At 32.2% G+C, this 19,206-nt stretch overlaps 3 protein-coding genes across 3 annotated transcripts; all 3 read left to right on the top strand.

The window, feature by feature from the left end:
* Positions 1-1,010: 1,010 nt before the first annotated feature.
* Positions 1,011-3,577, top strand: LOC131852842 (hydroxymethylglutaryl-CoA synthase 1). The gene has a single exon (XM_059203575.1). It carries the CDS (start codon positions 1,386-1,388, stop codon positions 2,754-2,756), a length of 1,371 nt encoding a protein of 456 aa, XP_059059558.1. The 5' UTR covers positions 1,011-1,385; the 3' UTR covers positions 2,757-3,577.
* LOC131852844 (uncharacterized) lies at positions 1,542-12,997 on the top strand. Its single transcript, XM_059203577.1, has 2 exons — positions 1,542-1,631; positions 12,137-12,997. Exons 1-2 carry the CDS (start codon positions 1,612-1,614, stop codon positions 12,909-12,911), a joined length of 795 nt encoding a protein of 264 aa, XP_059059560.1. The 5' UTR covers positions 1,542-1,611; the 3' UTR covers positions 12,912-12,997.
* Positions 12,998-17,714: 4,717 nt separating this feature from the next.
* LOC131852937 (uncharacterized) lies at positions 17,715-18,447 on the top strand. The gene has a single exon (XM_059203690.1). The coding sequence runs from the start codon at positions 17,717-17,719 to the stop codon at positions 18,401-18,403; it is 687 nt and encodes a 228-aa protein (XP_059059673.1). The 5' UTR covers positions 17,715-17,716; the 3' UTR covers positions 18,404-18,447.
* The last annotated feature ends 759 nt before the right edge of the window (positions 18,448-19,206 follow it).

Raw genomic sequence — 19,206 nt, 5'->3', positions numbered from 1 at the left:
AAATTTAGTTTAAATCGGTTCAGTAGTTTTGGTGTGAAAGCGAGACATACTGACAGGCAGAGTTACTTTAGTATTTATAATATTTGTAGGTAAGGATAATGTACAAAAGTGCCTAGATTACTCTTGTTTACCTCTTAGTTAAAGCAGTTTCTGCTAGTTTCGTGTTTACATAATTTTTTCCAGTAACAAAAACCCACAATGTCGCTAGTAGTCGACTTGTTTGCATTCACAGACTAAAGTATAAAAAATAACTAAATATACATACATTTTACGTATATGACGGTCTACGTAGTAACCATTGCTCATAATAAAAATACACGTAAATAAATTATAACACCTCAAATGTTACTTTCTTATAACAGATAAGAAAGTAACATTTGAGGTGTTATAATTTATAACTACTACCTACATATTATATTTACGTACCTATAAAGTGCCCTCGTGGTTTGCTACCATGAGTTAAAATCCAAATATGTATTGTGATTTGAAATCTGACCTATCCAAAAAAACTTTTTGTGCCATTTATATTTCTGACTGAATCTCCTGTAACGGGTTACCTATCCCGCAGTTATTTTTGAATTTAGATCATACAATTCAAATGTATATTCTGTGAAATATATATATTATGCAAATCAGACAAACCACACTTATAGTATTGTATATAAATACATGTTTCTTTAAATAATTGCATGACCTGCAGGTCAATAATATAATATAATAATATAAAGATAATAATAGAATCTTTAATAAATTTTTTATGTGTAAAAAAATATAATATAATAAAGATTTTATTATATTTTAAATCTACATTATTACAGATTTCATTATAAATGACAACTATAATAAAATTGTTTTGTGCGGGAACGGTATTGAAGTCCTAGTGATTATTTGCTCTGTACTTCTCATAAACTCACAATTTTGGGAACACTATTGCGAAGGACGTCAAAGTCAATTTTGACATATATGTCAAATTCAAATAGAATGTGATTTATCCAAAAATATTCTACCAGGACCAGCACACGAATATCATTATAAATTTTTGTTTATTAAAAAAATCTATACGTAAAAGTTAGTTAATATGTCCATATAAGTAGTTATGCAACTCGTAAACTTGACGTAATTAAGAGTTTAATACATAAACCAAGTTTTCTTCTGTGTCATCTTCGTGCAGTGCAATCAATCAATTTACGTGGTATTTGAAGAAAGTAGTTAATGGAGGTCAATGGTGAACCGGTAACGTGGGTGCTGACGTAGATACCAGACGGGTTTCCGCAGAGTCGGTGGCGGGGATATCAGTCCGTGCCGGTAACCGCTCCGTCTACACGCCGCTCTTAACTGCGGCAGTTAAAAAGTTATTCGACTTAACCGTGAAAGTTAACTTAACAATGAGTGGTCGCGCCGAGAATGTCGGCATATTGGCCATGGAATTTTATTTCCCGTCTCAATATGTCGACCAAACAGAATTGGAGAAATTTGACGAGGTATCCGCAGGAAAATATACCGTTGGTCTCGGCCAAAACAAGATGGGCTTCTGTTCAGATCGGGAAGATATAAATTCATTATGTCTCACGGCGTTACATAGGCTCATAGAGAAAAACAATATCTCCCTCCATGATATTGGGCGTTTGGAGGTAGGCACTGAAACTATTATAGATAAAAGTAAAAGTGTTAAGACATTCCTTATGACTCTATTTGCCAAAGAAGGTGCCACTGATATTGAAGGTATTGACACGACTAATGCCTGTTATGGGGGCACTGCTGCTCTTTTTAATGCAATTAACTGGGTGGAGTCTTCGTCATGGGATGGTAGGAAAGCTATAGTGATTGCTGGCGATATAGCAGTTTATGGCAAAGGTCCTGCTCGACCTACAGGTGGTGCAGGGGCAGTAGCAATGCTCGTAGGGCCTGATGCTCCATTGGTGTTCGACTGTGGAGTACGAGCTTCATACATGACCCATGCTTATGATTTTTATAAAGCAGACCTTGCATCAGAATTTCCTTATGTAGATGGAAAACTCTCTATAAAATGCTACCTCAATGCTTTAGACAATTGTTACAATTTATTCTGTAAGAAAATGAGAAAAATTGACCCCAGCTTCAAAGGGCTGCTCAGTTTAGACGGTATGTTATTCCATTCACCATACTGCAGACTGGTACAAAAGTCTTTAGCTAGAATTAGTTTCAATGACTTTTTGAATGCATCACCAGAAGAACGGGAAGCCCAATTTCCAGGTTTATCACAATTTGAAGATTATAAACTGGAGGACACTTACTTTGATAAAGATGTTGAGAAAGCCTTCATGGGGTACAGTCTGAAGCTATTCAATGAGAAGACAATGCCATCTCTCCATATAGCTTCTAATGTAGGTAATATGTACACAGCCTCTTTGTATGGTGGCCTAGTTTCATACCTTGTAAGTAAGTCTCCTGATCAGTTGATAGGCAAAAAGTTTGCACTATTTTCATATGGCTCTGGACTAGCATCAACAATGTACTCTATAAACATCTGTAATGACATGAGTGCTGGTTCTAAATTGTCTAAATTGATAAACTCATTGAATGAAACTACTCTCTTGTTGGATAAAAGAGAAAGTGTGGAACCCATAAAGTTTTCAGAGATAATGGAATTGAGAACTGCAAATTACCACACAGCTCCATATGACCCCGCAGGCTCTATTGACATTTTATTCCCTGGTACATACTACCTCGTTCATATAGATGACCAAAGAAGACGTACATATGATAGAAAAATATGAAATATTTACATTGTTTAGTTTAATTTTATGAGAATCATCAGAGGGTGACTGATGTGGGATTATATGAATGAATAAAATAAATACTAAAAATAATATTTGTTTAAAGATGGTTTCTTTAATTAATTATTTATACAATGTTCCATTGTTGCTTGTTAACTGTTATTTATGTAATTTATTTATCTTGGTTAGGTGTAAAACACAGCATTTTATTGTTTCATTTATATAGTCAAAGTTATAGGTAATGGCTATGTGAAAACGAAATAATTGTGCACATATTATAAACTCGAATATTACTGGTTAAGGTGTCTTAAAAAAACAATTTTATTAATGTCTAAACAGTGCATAGTGGGAAATTTGGTATGCATTTAAAACATTGTTATAATAGATTAATTTGAATACTAAGATTTGTTTACAAATTCAATGAGCAACAAAACAGTAAATTGATACCATTTATAATTTATTATATTTAAAACAAATAGATTCCACTTAATATTCTTCTGCTCATTGTGTTAGATAATAAACTTATTCTTATCTCTGGCAATAAATTCAGTGATCTACAAACATTGGAATTCTTCAGTTGAATAGACAGACAATATTTGATAAGATATTAATTTATACCTAAGTACAGGGGTACATACCCATTGTATCCTGTCACATTGTACCTTACAATATATTTTATGTTAATATTTGTATTAAATTTATGACTGATATGTATTTAATCTGTGCTGTGCAATGTAACAATTCTGTGTATCCATGAAATGGATAATATTTATTCATTGCAGTCTGTCAATAAATGTATTTAATAAATTGTATACATAATTGGTGCTGATATGTTTGTTTTTATTTCTTTTGGAATTTTATATATTTTTTAATTGCATTGGAAAACAAGCTTACGGACTACGGTCAAGCATGTTGTTTCTAAACATGGGGTAAAATCTTCACAAATACAGTAGAGGGTTGGAAAGGGGAGTGTATGTGATTTTTACTAACTAAAAAAACTGATACCGGAGTCTACGGTGAGTCCGGCGGCGAAGGCTCACATTGTAGATTGTGTAAGACAGGATTCTACATATTGTTAGAACCTCTAGCAACCCTATTACGTCATTTAGATCTGGTAGGACATTTCTTTTGGAGTCCATTTCTCTTATATCGATACCTCTACAATATTTTAAGCAATGTTTCCTTTTCGACATAGCTGTACTCTAGAATTCCCGTTACAACATCTAATTATGGATGTTGTCTTTTTCTACAATAATTAATAGACAGATTTGATAAACAAGTTTATCGAGAAGTTTAATTATAATTACGGTCCATACATAGTCAAATAATAATACTAACCTAATAAAAATAATATATAGGTTTTTTGTCAATTGTACCATTGTATAGTAATATATTTTATGACAGTCATATTTGTATATATATATGTATCTATAAATTGTTAAGTTTAGGTAAATATATATTTAATATAGCCGTCATAAAAATACAATAAAAGCTACCATATATCATCTACTTATTCAGTAGCCGCGTTTTCCGATCACTTAGCCAAAATTAATATAAGAATGCGTTCCTCTTAGATCAATGGTATTTATACCTAACCTACCTAACTTACTACCTAACTTAGACCATGGATCTAAGACAGTGTTTCCCAACCTTTTTAATGACATGCCCCACTTCAGTATGTTACATAATTTATAACATTAAAAAAATTAATTGTTAACTTAACAAACTTTATAATATGTTTTAGGATGAAATCACTAGGAAATTGTTCATGAAAACGTAAGTGTGTTTTTCAAAGCATATAATTGAGGAATTGTTATTTTCAAATTGCCCCCCTTAACAATCAAAGAAACACTGTTTTAAGAGGAATTATATCTACTTGTAATAATATTTTTCTAGAGGAATTATATCTACTTGTAATAATATTTTTCTATGACTTGCCCACGCATGAGCTGTGACATCTTGGTTAACACTTTCCCGGGAAATGAATAAACACTAGTTACTCTAAAATTGTAAACCGACGCAACAATTATAAAAAAAATACTTTACCGTTTGCAACAATAATGGTGAACTTTGTTAAGAAATATCCTCAAATTTTATGCGGCAGTAGATATAGCGAAAATATAAATAAAATGTTTTGGCATTCGCTTGAAAAAATGAATTATGGAGATTAATCAAATATTATACGTAGATATAGCTTAATCGAAAATGTTTTTAAAAATAAATTCTATTAATACAATAATTACATAGGTAGATATGTAATAATGTCTTAACTGTAGTCTTCTGGATCTCAAAAGATGACCCGTCTCTCCAGGCAATATTTAGGGTTAGGAATTAATTTCGGTTTAGGATTATATACCTATCGATATAGCCAGGTATAGATTTTCCTTGCATATTGTCTAAATCAGTAAGAACTACTAATGTTACGCAATTTTGTTTCACGGTATCAAGAAGTTTTAGAGAATACGATATATTTCTTTTATTGAGGCTTTTACTTAAGTATTTTTCTTGTTTAAAAAGATATATAAATCTCAATATGTATCTATGTTTTCTCATATACCTAAGAATAAGTAGTTTATGATAAACGAACATGAAGTTTGGGTTGTTAATAAATTGAGCTATTTATAAGGAATTAAAGTTGATTTAATATTATTTTGTTTAATATTAATTTAACCAGTGGTATGAACTTTAATTATAGATTTAAAAACATACATTTGAATTGTATTAACGAAACCTAAAACAGCTGAAAAAATATGTATTTACCACTGACGTCAGTGCATGTTTTTTCATCTGTGTCAAGAAATGTAAATTTTTAATGTTTTTGATATGCATCTTCAATTCTGTCATTGTGCTCATGAAGGAAGCGACCTTTGCCCCCAGCTGAGACGAAAATAACAAATAGACGTTACGTTATTTCTATACATCTTCAATATTCAAAGATATTTAATATTTTATCGTTTCTATGTAGATGCTTGTCTATTGTAATTATTTATTAGACACATTAACACGATCGCATTAAAAAATTATTCTTATTACTCACATAGGGACCGGCATTTTTTGTTGTTAATTACGTACCTATATTACTTTTTAAATATGTTTTTAGTGTAAATACAATAATTTGAGGTAGACATTAGGTATTTAACTCCTAGATTTATTTGAATTAAAGTGCCCACGGGTCATCAGCCGCATCGAGTAAATTTACTTTTTTACGCAGTGACCCACCGCTGGGCATGCGGTCTTTAAAGTGTTAATAAGGTTTATTGCGTGTTTATATTAGGTACCTACGTGTTAATATTTCCATCTACGTTGTGTGCATAAATATAGGTATATTTATAACGCTAATAGACCAAAAGATGCCTTTTAAATTTCTTAATATGTATGTTTCTATCTTATTTTCTATTAAATTCATTATACGACCTAACTATACCTTCAGCAAATTGGCGATGTTGAGAAGATTAAAAAATAGTGTAGCTAAACAAAATTGCCACATTTCTATTTATTTTAACTTTCTTTTATAATATTAAAAGAAAGTTAATATTTTCTCATGTTACCTACTTAAATACATAGGTTGTAGGTAAAATTTTAATATCTCCTCTTTTCGTACACGTATGTATGACTATTCTATTTAATACACGATCCTATAACATTTTCTAGGTTTGCTGGAAGAAATCTCTTTTTAGAGATAAGCTCGCCCTTGTACATTACATTTATTCTGTATAATTTTTTCTATTATGTGTGTGTGTGTACAATAAAGAATAAAGAATAAGTAAGTTATATGACGCATTAGTATTAAACATTATGAAATATGAGTATATATGGTGATGGACTTATCATAAAAAAAACCTTTATTAGTAAACTTAGATTTCACTTCACCAAAATGAAACTTAATCTTTAAAAACAGGATTATCTATTTAAATGGAATTTTACCAGAATAGGCATCTAGTTATCTACATGGTACCTAACTGTCTTAGGGCCATTCATGGATATAGTGACGGTTACTGTTTAATTGTGGGTCGTAATTTTCATTCTAATTACATATAAATTAAAAGTGTAAATAGATTATTTTTAAACGTTTAAAAAAATTAAGAATTATTTTTTAAAGTCTAAAATTAAAGCTAACATACTCTACTCTAATTAAAGCGCTCTTAAGGATTATATTTTAATTTTCTACTGAAGGTACTTATGTAGTATTACGAATATGATGTCTAGCGGTGATGAAGTGGCTCTATGTTTAGATAAAAAATATATATCTAAACATAGAGCCATATCATATAACAGATTGAAGTGTTGTTCAGAGATCTGTCAACTGAATGTTACTGATAATACTGCATTCAATTGAATCTGCACCTATATACTTAGTGTTCTTAGAAATGCTGTGGCTTCAACGGCTAAAACACTTTTATTTTGGTTTCTGTATGTTTATTTTTTTTCCGTATTGAATCTAAAGTTAAGAATGCAACACAAAGAGAAAATCTATACTCAAAAAATCATGCAGATTATTTCCAAAACACTATAAAAGTAAAATATTGGATAAGACATATTTAGTTAGATGACAAGACCACCATCAGACACGAGTAGTGACTTGGACCTCAATTGAAAGACTCTAATGGGTCGAAACACCAACATGGCATGTAGAGCCTTGTATTACGGACCAACTTCTAAATACATTACAATAGTCCACCACATAACCGTATTGTAGAATGCAAGTAACAAAGACGCAAGCTACAAAGATAGCACGTTATTATTTAAAAACATTTAACATAATATGGAGTTATGTTTTTGTTTACAAATATGTTTATGTTAGATAATCGACACATGGCTATGACTGATTTGGAGTGACTTGAGTACCTTATTGTTTTTACATTGCATTCCATAATCAAGCAAGAAATTTACCAAAGCAAGCAGTAGAAAATAGTGATATGAGATTTTTTGTTATAGTTCCTTGCAATTTGGTACAATGTTAAAATTGTAATATAAAACGAAATAATTTTAAATGGTTATCTATTCAATTTCATTACGACAGTTATTGTAAATAAATCAAAATCTATTAAAATTTTGTAGCAATGTTCTATACATTATGTGTAAGATTTTAGCACAATAATAATTCATATTAATAGACTTATTATTAATTTAAATTTAGTATGCATTTCTAAATTTAATTTAAATAAAGAATTTATGAATTTGTTAATGAGTATTACAAGGCTATCTGAATAAACTGATTTCATTGATGAAATTTTTAAACGTTAATATCAAGAAGTACCTCTAAATTCAGTGACGGAAGACAATGTTTCAGACTTAAGTACTTCAGTTATACCTAGACATTTTTTAAATAAATATATAGTTATCTTACCAGGTAGACGGCTTTTTAATCAATGAAAAAACGTAGGCAGGATTTACGTTAGCGATCTATCAATAAAACACGCGACATAATCTCATAATATTTTTATTGCTTCGATTATGTCTACTTATTACTGACTAGTCTTAGATGCCGTAAAAATTTATCAACAATTTATTATTTTATGTTAATTCCATAGCATAAATATATTTAACGTCATTTTATTGCGTGCTTCCTAATGTTATTGTTTTTGATAGATAAATAGGTACACTATTACAACCTTCAATAGAATAGAAATCTTGTTATGCGCACGCATAGGTAATCGAATGAAATAATAAGTACATGTCTTATTTGCATTAGGTTATATACATACTTTGTATCCAGGTGTGTTATCAACGGACTAAAATAGAGATTCAATTTGAGAATATTTTCATGTGTAAAATATAGCTAATATTGGTTTAATTTTTTAAACGAGCATTAATATTAATTATTAAATAGGCAAAGGCATAAACTCTACAAATACTCGAAAACTAAATTAGAAATTATTTTAAAGATATTGTTAAAGGATTTTCTTGAATTAAATACGTATATAATAGTGTCTTGAATTGAACTTTAGCTGTAGGTAGTCCAAGCAATATGGTGTGTTCAATACAATGGAACAGGTGTAGGCCTACTCTGATCCATAGGTACCTATTTCTTCTCTACATTATAAATGCGGAAGTGTGTCTGTTTCTGTATATATTTTTTTCTTCTAATATTTTAATAAACATACATTTGCACCCAACACCCTTCCACACTTACATACACACACACACACACACACACACACACACACACAGTCTTTTACAGTAGAAACAAATTCTTAATATAATAATAAATAACCCTAGAAGACCGTGATCTCCTATCACAAGTATTTAATTATGCTTACAAGGAGATCCTAGCCCCGGCTTATATCTATGTTAATGAAATAAATTTATTATTATTATTATTATTATTATATTTTTTTCTTATGGATGATAATGAAATGGTGCACCCGCCTACGCTTATTCTTTACACTGGCGGGGAACCAGTGGTGGAAGATAAGATGAGCATGTTAGCATGATGTTAGGTCAGTTAGCCCATCGAGGGAAAGTAACCATGAATTTATCACGATGGTAGCATAATTCCGCCCCCCCCCCCCCTATATCTGATTATTACTTTACCATAATTAAACGGCTTAACTGATCTTAATATATTTTTATATAAAGGCAAATTAAAATAATTGTACCCGTGTTCAGTCCACAAAAACTCTAATTCAATCGTTATCGTTAATCAATACATCGACAAGTAATAATATAAATACGAATTATTAAGCATTAAGGTCATATCCAGATTAAAATTATATCAGAATAAAAATGGTCTTTAAAAAAGTAAAAAAGTAGATGTAAGTATAAAGTCGAGACGCAACCGTATAATGTACCAAAACTTGATTTTACTAAACGGTGATACCGGAAATAGCACTGTATTAGAGTACAATTTTTAATATAAACTGAGTTTCAATATAAATTATTTTCAGGTACAATTTTATTAAATATTTAACATATTATATGTAGTTAAAAAAAATTACTACAGCTGCAATAATTTAATTTATAGTCGAAAGGTTGTGCCATATCAATTAATATGTGAAGCGGTTAAAAAAGCTAAAGCATGCAAATACAGGGGTGAATATGATTTTGTCGCATTCGGTGTCGATACCCTTGGTCCGTGGGGTCCCAGCGCTATAAGGCTTTTCAAGGAAATAACAAAAAGGTTAGTCGACATCACAGAAGACCGAAGAGCTGGCAGCTATCGCGAAAAAAATATAATATAATAAAAATTAGTCTAGCCATTTAAAGGGAGAACGCTGCCAGTATCTTTTCAGTTATCTTTTAGAACCTTGCCTAATGGGACTACTTTTAATAATATATTTTAATTATCAAATTTTTAGGTTTTTAATTTTAAATTGTAAATATAAATACATATCAACATTATTTTAAAATAGATGTTATGAATGTGGATGGTAACCGATAATGATATGATTGGACCGTGTGAAAGATGATAAAGGGATTAAAGAAAGGGAATAAATAACGAGATGACTGCGAACAGAGATGAATGGAAGAGAAAAACATTACGCCGACACCAAATGAACGGGATAAGGAAGAAATAGATGATAAGAGAATGTTGTTTACATTCATCTCACATTCTTAAAATGATTTAAATGCATTCTCATTCATACAATCTAGCATCGTGTCTATTATTCTGTGGCTCAATTCCCACAAAAGATTGTAGTCATGAATATCTATGACATTGTGTATCTGGATGTATTCTATGTGTATTCTATATGTACCCAAAACTCTTCTTTTTAAAAACAGCCACAGGTACTCATAACATATTTAATAATCAAACTTGCTGTCTTTAAGTACTGTTTGACGGTAGGGAAAAAAATATCAATTGCAAAAAACTTGGCGTTCATAAATGGCTAAAATGACATGAATAAATGATTTTTGAATTTTAATTTTGTATATATACCTGTAGCATGATGGGTCATCAACTCATCACTGTAGCGTTGTATAGGATGTGATAGGTTTATGAGATGTAGCAACTTTACTTTTTTTTCTGTGTGTCTGTCTGTAGTGAGTAGACAAGTGAAATATAACTGTCCAATTAACTGCCCGTAAATAAAATAAATATAACTGTCCATTTAGGTATAACTTGCTGTTACTTTAAGTGTTCGCGTAAATAAGCCCTTATTAGGGGGGGCTTATTTACGCGAACACTTACGAGTGGAGTAGTAATGTGGTCTGACTCTACAATGAAGTTGAAAATCCACATTATGTGGAAACACAACCAAAAAGAAGCGTGCTGTGTGTTGACAGAAATATTATAAGCACTGTAGTAAGTATATATGGAGACATATATATACGTATTTAGAAAAAAGTATTTGAATAAGTATAAGTATGTCTTTGTTTCAATTCTGGTAGGTACTGAGGTAGACTTTGTAGTAAGACGTCTGTGTGAATACCTCAGTTTCTCCTATTTTGGCCACCAAGCATCATTTTACGTAACTACATTTGCAGTTGAACTACAGGATATGGAGGCATAACATCTTTGTCCTCTGGAATGGCAACGGAGTGATGTCACGGACATCACATAATAACCATGTTCATAGTGCTGTTCCTGTAAATAGGCGGCGGTTAACATTTCCTATCAGGTCAGCCGACAGATTATTTGTCATTCCAACTATATTAAAAACGGTATTTTTTGTTATTGAATACTAGGTATAGTATTCAATAATATAACGTGTCGTAACATATGCCAAACTTTCATTAAATCAAAACTGTGAGTTTTGATTTAAAGCTTAACCCTAAAACTTTCAGCTTATGTATGACTAATTAAATGATTTTGCTAATTTAATTTTCTCACAAATTATTTGATTGTTTTAGAGTGTCATAAATTATATTTCCATTTATCGATAACTTATATCTTTAATGGAGAGTAGATAATGTCTTTAATCATTACTATATAAGGAGAAATATTTTCTTGACCGATATCATTTTCGTGAAAGCTTTACTTTACGGTAAGTAGAACAGTGTTCTACAGTCCATATATAAAATTGTAGTTTTTAGATTCAATAAATATTTTCTAATGATAAAGTGATTTATAGACGCATACGTTTTTGTAAACAGTGATTTAGTGATACGTTTAATAAAAGCCATCGTCTTAATTCGATATTGCGTTCATGAATTAAAGATTTCAATAACTAAGTGTAATTTTCACAGAAGAAATACAATGATACAATTATTTATACTAATATTTCATTAACTTAGTTCTCAAGCGTGATCAGACATTAATATAATAAGACTAACAGGTGTAATAATTCTACTAGTGTACTATAAATCTTAGGATTTTACTATAAATTAATTTGTAAAAAAATAAATACACATAACAGTCTAATTATTTTTCTAATTAAACATCGTTAATTGTTCAATTTTAATTTCAAAGTGTGCTGTAATGTTAACTTTCATTTCAGATTCAAAATGAAACTGCTCGTAACTCTCGTAGCTGTGGTAGCCGTGGCCGTGGCTAGCCCAGCCCGCTTAAGTGAGGGTCAACTGGCTGCCGTAATCGCCGCCATCCAGAGCCCCAGCACCGACCCCGCCACCGGTGCCCTTCTGGAACAACAGCTGCAAGAAATCCTCGGCAACGAGCCCATCGTTGTCGCACCTCCCGTCATTGAGGAGCCCTCATCACCCGTCGGAGTTCCCCCTGCACCCATCGTCGTTGGACCCGGTGTCATCGAATTCCCCGAGCTCTCCCCCGCTCCTGAACCCATCGTCGTCCTTCCTCCCGTCATCGTCGGCCCACCAGTCGTCAACCCTCCCGTCAGCCCACCCGTTGTCAACCCCCCCGTTGTTGAGCTTCCCATCGTCAACCCTCCCGTCGTCGTCCTCCCCCCCGTCGTTGAGCCTCCCGTAGTCGTCCTTCCCCCCGCCCCTGAACCCATCCCTGAAGCCCAACCCGAAGCTAGCAGCGCTCCTCTCGTTCAAATCATCTTGAACATCAACCAAGCTGAGTCTGGACCCGTCGCCATCCCCCCTGGCGTTGCTCTCCTCCCCGAAATCGGACAACCCGTCCAGGTTGTGGAAGGTCCCCAGATCGGTCACCCCGTCCACGTTGTTGAGAGCCCCGTTGTTGTTGACCCCGTGCTCGTTGTAGATGGACCTTCTGGTCCCGTTGAGCCCATCATCGTGGCTCCTCCCCTAATCCCCACTCCCGTTATCACCCTCCCCGATAGCCTTAACTAAATAATACATAACGATACCTCGGAAATATGAATATGTAATTGCAAAAACTTTCACAAATAGTTAAACAAAAAGCCAGTTGAAATGTGATAATACCTATATTAATTAATAAATCTATCTGTTGAAGTAAAATTGATTGTTTTTTATTTATTACTAGAAAAACTTTAGTGTTCGCTGGATGAAAGAAATGTATGGTCGTTACGATAAAGAAATACAAAAGTACAGTTAATTAGTGACAAAAATCGTATAATATACCTACTATACATATATATAGAACTTAATACATTATACTTTTAAATAATGTCTGGGTAATATTTTAGGATTAGGTGTACTGTTTGTTGTACAAAAATATAATTATTTAATTATTTTATAAATTAGACATATTAGAAAGAATATAGTTAAAAATAGGAAACAAATATGTAATTATATGACATTACTTAACTTAAGTAATACTTATATACATAATAATATATACATAAGTACCATATTAATTACAATCTTTTGTTTAACTTACAATGTATGTAACAACAAACATATCGTTCGGGTAAAATCTTGCACCTCAATTTCGAAGCAGATATCTTCAACTGTTTGAACCGATTTTTTTTACAAACAATAACGTCTAAAATCTTATTAGAAGAGACGGTAACGCGCACGTGACCTCTGATGTTTCAGGAATCCATAAGCCACGGTAACCGTTTACCATCAGATGGGACGTATACTTGTCTGTCATTACCGTAGTTAAAAATTTGACAACATTGAATTAATTATTAATACTAAGTATATAAACTAGAAAATTTAAATTAACAGAAGATACTATAAAGTGAGAATTCTGAACAATTCCATAAACTTTACAGTACAAAATAACTTACCAATAAATAAGAGATATGTAATTCATATAAATATGTACCTCGCCTTTGCTAGTTACAACTAGATGATGAGAGGGAAATTTAAGGAGATGACATATGTTGTGGATCATAATTAGTTTTTGTTTACTTCTAGATCAAATGACACCTTAGTTATAATTACAGATAATATATAGTTGCACCTTTAACACATTTTTTATGTCATTAGAATGGAAAAATATCTGTAGGACCACCTAATGGGCTTTAGGATTTTTTTATATAGACGACGGTTATCACCTAGGTAACCGTCGCCAATATTCATGAACAATACCACGACATCGACATCCGCGATGTTACAGTCTGGAGGACTAAGATATTATACTATTTATCCATGTAACGTCACTGTCTATTCTTCAATCTAAACATAGCGTACAAAACAAACTGTGGCAGTTGTAATCACCTCACCTACCCGGTGAGGCGAGTACTCTCGTAGATAACATTTTACAAAGTTATTATGGATAGGTATACTCGTAGTCATTACTTTGGTGGTAAGATTTTTTTTATGATGATAATGGAGCACCCGCCTGCGCTAACGGTTTACGCTGGCAGAGCATCATCTGGATCCTCCAGATAAGATGAGCACGAGGTCAGGTCAGTTAGCCCATCGTGACACATTCACTAAGAATATATCATGATAGTTTACAGGGTAAATTCTTGGTGAACCGCGTAGAGGTCAACCTGACATGGTACATTGCTAGCAATAAGATCATCAGTCTATATAACTATGTAATATTATGTTGTTATCTGTGATATAATCGTGACTATTTATTATAATTTTTGTTTGTACCTATTGGACTTGACATTTTTCTATTGTATACTAAATAAACAGTAGGTATGTTCACCAGTTATCTTGCACACATAGTTCTGCTTCTTTTAGGACTAGTTAACAATGAATAATATGTTAGACTATTTATTATAAATTTTGTTTAGAATATTAATAGCAATGTCCCGATGTTTAGTTACAGAAAAAAGTAGTAAGGTTATAGACATTTTATATCAAACCATATATAAAATATACTATAATTTTATATAATTAAACAGTAATATCTCATGACATTTCACACAGTGCTGTGTGAGCGGAACTTGTGTTCACTTATTGCTACCTACTATCTAATTATAGTAATTCAAATTTTCTAGTTTCTATTTAGTTTAGTTTGTCACGTATTAAATAAAATGACCTACCTAAGCACAAAAAACTGAATACTTATTTTCCTTGATCATGATATAACTTAACAGCCATTTAACTTATTGATCATGTTTTTTCTATTAATTTGTAGAAGATTCGTATGTGAACATTTTTTAAACATGTGAAGTATTTCAGAAAATTGATTCCATTTTGAATATTAATAGCTAAAAGTGACAGGATCCAATCGATGTTGTAGTAAATCTTACTAATATATAAACGCGGATGTTTGTGAGTGTGAATGGATGGATGTTTGTTACTCTTTCACATAAAAACTATGAACAGATTATATCAAACTTTACATTAATGAAAAAATATAAAATATTACTCATATATTTTATATAAAAAATATGTGCTTTATATGATATAGATGGTTTAGGCTGTGCGATGAACGCTATTTAAGAGATGATGAGGTCAAATCTGATCATTAAAAAAAAATGTTTTATGTCCATTCTAACAAATCCTCCATTGAAGGTAATAAGAATATTATTAAAAAATCTGAGAAGCGGCGGCAGGCTCGCCGCTACCAAGTTAAGATTTTAAATATATCGAGCGCATTATAGGGATGTCATGTGTTATAATCACCACAACGTAGACACTTGACAATATCGCTGATTATCCCATCTGGGATAAAAGTCGTGATGGTATGTTTCCGTGTAGTTACCTAAATGAAATATACACAAAAAGATTACGTCTGAGAGTAACAGAAAGGATAGGATACATTCTATGTCAATTTACACGGATTTAGACTCTTGAACTCCAGTCCTAATAGTACCTATTTGAAATAAGTGAATTTATAGTTTTTACTTATTGCTTCAAACTTTTGAATTGAATTCAAATCTTTGAAACCATTTGAATAAATTTTGGCACAAACAGCCAAGTCGGTATACTTACATACATACGCTTTGTAAACATGTCTGTACCTAATAGGCAAAGCACGTTACTATGAAGATATAGATAAAACGCTCTATCCATATTTTTATATTAACATTAAACATTTTGATTAGTTTTACAATAGGAGTGGAATTTCAGCATCCGATAACAAATTTCGCCGGCAACTATAAAGCATTCCTTTGAAATTTTGAATATTGAGTATATTTTATGCAATTAGATTGTTTTTCGTATTTTTGATAGTTTAATTAATAATCTATCTAGATAGTTAGATAAATATACCCTACTTTATTTTTAGTAACATTCTCTTTCCTAAAGTTGTCTAGAAGATATTACTCTAAAAAAACATGTTTTTCACACAATTACATTTTTATAAATATTAATACTACATACAGTATTCATTCCATTTCTATAAATATGAAATTTCGACAAATTTGTGTCATTATGTGTGATTCGTAGTCATACAAAAATGTCGTAAACTCAATGTTTGACTTAAGTTGATTTGGGTCATGCGTAAGGTGTTTAATTATTATTAAAATGGAATCATTTAATATAAATCGTAGTATAATTTACTGTACCTAATTTGAAATGTGTAGTGAGGATTAATAAAGTAAAAGGAAGAAACCTGTATTTAAACAAAAAAATATTTCGCAATAATTAAGATAATCTGAAAACTAATGCATTTACAAGAACCTGCTTTTTAATATTCACGTGAATTACAATTTAAATGTAGTATTTTTTGTTTTTAATTTCTTTTACGTAACTAGAATAGCAAACAAGCTGAGAGTCTACCTATATGTAAGTGTAACTAGCGGCTATAGTACATGAACAGCATCACGGACATCACATTATCATGTGATGCCCATTAAATTTCTGGATACATTGCTCACATGAGAGGTCATGTGAGCGATATATCAAGAAATTTAAATGCCTTTAAACTTAAACACATCTTAAAAAGCTAGCTCGGAAATTTTGTGAACTGTAATTACTTATATATTTTTCCTGTTAACAGATTTCATTTGATTTGTAATTTCACAGACTAATATCACTTCAAACCTAAATACAGTTGACAAAGATGCTTTGCGACTGACGGAACTGCGTGAGACAAAGGTATCATCGCAGACGACTTCGTTCAAAGACTATCTATGTACTACTATTACATTTGTACTAATACATTGTACTATTACAATTGTCTGACAAATTATCAGATTGTTTTAGAGGGGTATAAATTATATTTTAATTTACCGATAATTCGTATCTTTAATGCTTATTAGATAATGTTCTTACTATATAAAGCGAAATATTTTCTTGACTGTTATCATTTTCGTCAAAGCTTTATTTAGCGGTAAGTGAAACAGTGTTATACAGTCAGTACATAAAATTGTAGTTGTAATATAAAAATAATTATAAATTAATAACAAAGTGATAACTAGTTGCATAAGAGTTTGTATAGTGATTTAGTGATACGTCTAAATATAAGCCATAGTTTTATTTCGTTTAAAAAACAAAGAATATAATAACTGTATATCTGTAATCTATTGAATTTTAACTAATATTTAATTTAATAAGAAAACATTAAAAAGTGTTATTTAATTAATGCATGTAGTGTACGTAGTAACACTTGATGTAGTGTTAAAAATTGCTTCCTTGCTACTTATTACTATAAGTTAATTAATTATATATAAGTTTTGTTATATATGTGTAATAAAACATACATATAATTAATTAACTTATGTCTAACATATTTCTAATTAGTAGTTGTTTCTTGTTGAATGTTGTTAATTTTCAAAGTGTGTTGTAATTTGACGTTTTACTTTAATTTCAGATTCAAAATGAAACTGTTCGTAACTCTCGTGGCTGTGGTAGCCGTGGCCGTGGCTAGCCCAGTGAGCCACAACGTGCCTGTCGTTGTTGGACCTGGAATTATCGAAGAGCCATCATCACCCGTCGGAGTTCCCCCTGCACCCATCGTCGTTGGACCCGGTGTCATCGAATTCCCCGAGCTCTCCCCAGTTCCTGAGCCCATCGTCGTCCTTCCTCCCGTCATCGTCGGCCCCCCAGTTGTCAGCCCCCCAGTTGTCAACCCACCAGTTGTCAACCCACCCGTCATCATGCCCCCCGTTGAAGAGCTCCCCATCGTCGACCCTCCCGTCGTCATCAGCCCTCCCATCGTTGAGCCTCCCGTAGTCGTCCTCCCCCCCGCCCCTGAACCCACCCCTGAAGCTCAACCCGAAGCCAGCAGCGCTCCCCTCGTCCAAATCATCCTAAACATCAACCAGGCTCAATCTGGCCCCGTCGCCATCCCCCCTGGTGTTGCTATCCTCCCCGAAATCATCGGACAACCCGTCCAGGTTGTGGAAGGTCCCCAGATCGGTCACCCCGTCCACGTTGTTGAGAGCCCCGTAGTTGTCGACCCCGTGCTCGTTGTAGATGGACCTTCTGGTCCCGTTGAGCCCATCATCGTGGCTCCCCCACTAATCCCCACCCCCGTCATCACCCTCCCCGATAGCCTTAACTAAATTGTATATATTTGTACCTCAAAAATAGAAATATGTAATTGTATAAACTTTCACAAATAGCCAAACATCCAGTTGAAAGTGATAATGTATTAAAGATCTATTAAAATAAAATTTAATAAGTCATTTTGTTGTTTTTATTATTACTAAAAAACTAGTGAGTGACGTATGTATGATATGAATGAATTACCCTTACGATGAAAAAACACAAAAGGACCTAAAAGTAACTTATTTATTTACAAGCCAAATATCAATACCCTATTATATAAAGATATACAGATAATTAGAATAGCAATAGCATTTTTAAATAAAAAATTATCTATGCCTTGTCAATCAAGATATTAATATTAATGTTCTTATACAAGAAGATTGTATCGCGAGAATGGATATGATGTTATTTAATTTGACGACCTCGGTGGTCTAGGGGTCTAGCACACCGCTTTAAGTCCGATGGTCGCGGGTTCGATTCCTCGCACGGCACAAACATTTGTATTCATGAGTATGATTGTTTGTATCGGTCTGTATGTTTTCTATGTATAATATGTATGTATTTACGAAAAAAATATCAATTTATTTGTATCAGATATCTAGTACCCATAACACAAGCTTTAGCTAGCTTAACTTGAGTCTAGATGGCGCTGTGTGAATTGTCCTGAGATTATTATTATTATTATTAATTATTTACTCCTTAATTAAACAAAGTATTTTATACTACTTAATCTTTCTAAGAAAACTTTGCTAGAAAGATTAAGTAGTAAATAATAGAATAGAAATAATCTTTATACAAATAAACTTAAATAATAAGC

The sequence above is a fragment of the Achroia grisella genome, unplaced genomic scaffold (genome assembly GCF_030625045.1).
Source record: "Achroia grisella isolate CSIRO2021 unplaced genomic scaffold, CSIRO_AGI_Agris_v1 utg869, whole genome shotgun sequence".
NCBI classification, from domain to species: domain Eukaryota; kingdom Metazoa; phylum Arthropoda; class Insecta; order Lepidoptera; family Pyralidae; genus Achroia; species Achroia grisella.
The sequence above is the reverse complement of the archived record's forward strand: the minus strand, read 5'-3'. Positions and strand labels throughout refer to the sequence as shown.

What these genes read in the sequence shown, in the direction of transcription:
- LOC131852842 (XM_059203575.1), top strand. Translation starts at nt 1,386, where the DNA reads ATGAGTGGTCGCGCCGAGAATGTCGGCATATTGGCCATGGAATTTTAT.
- LOC131852844 (XM_059203577.1), top strand. Translation starts at nt 1,612, where the DNA reads ATGATATTGGGCGTTTGGAG. An exon ending in ATGATATTGGGCGTTTGGAG is followed by an intron (nt 1,632 to 12,136) that starts GTAGGCACTGAA and finishes CTTTCATTTCAG; the next exon opens with ATTCAAAATGAAACTGCTCG.
- LOC131852937 (XM_059203690.1), top strand. Translation starts at nt 17,717, where the DNA reads ATGAAACTGTTCGTAACTCTCGTGGCTGTGGTAGCCGTGGCCGTGGCT.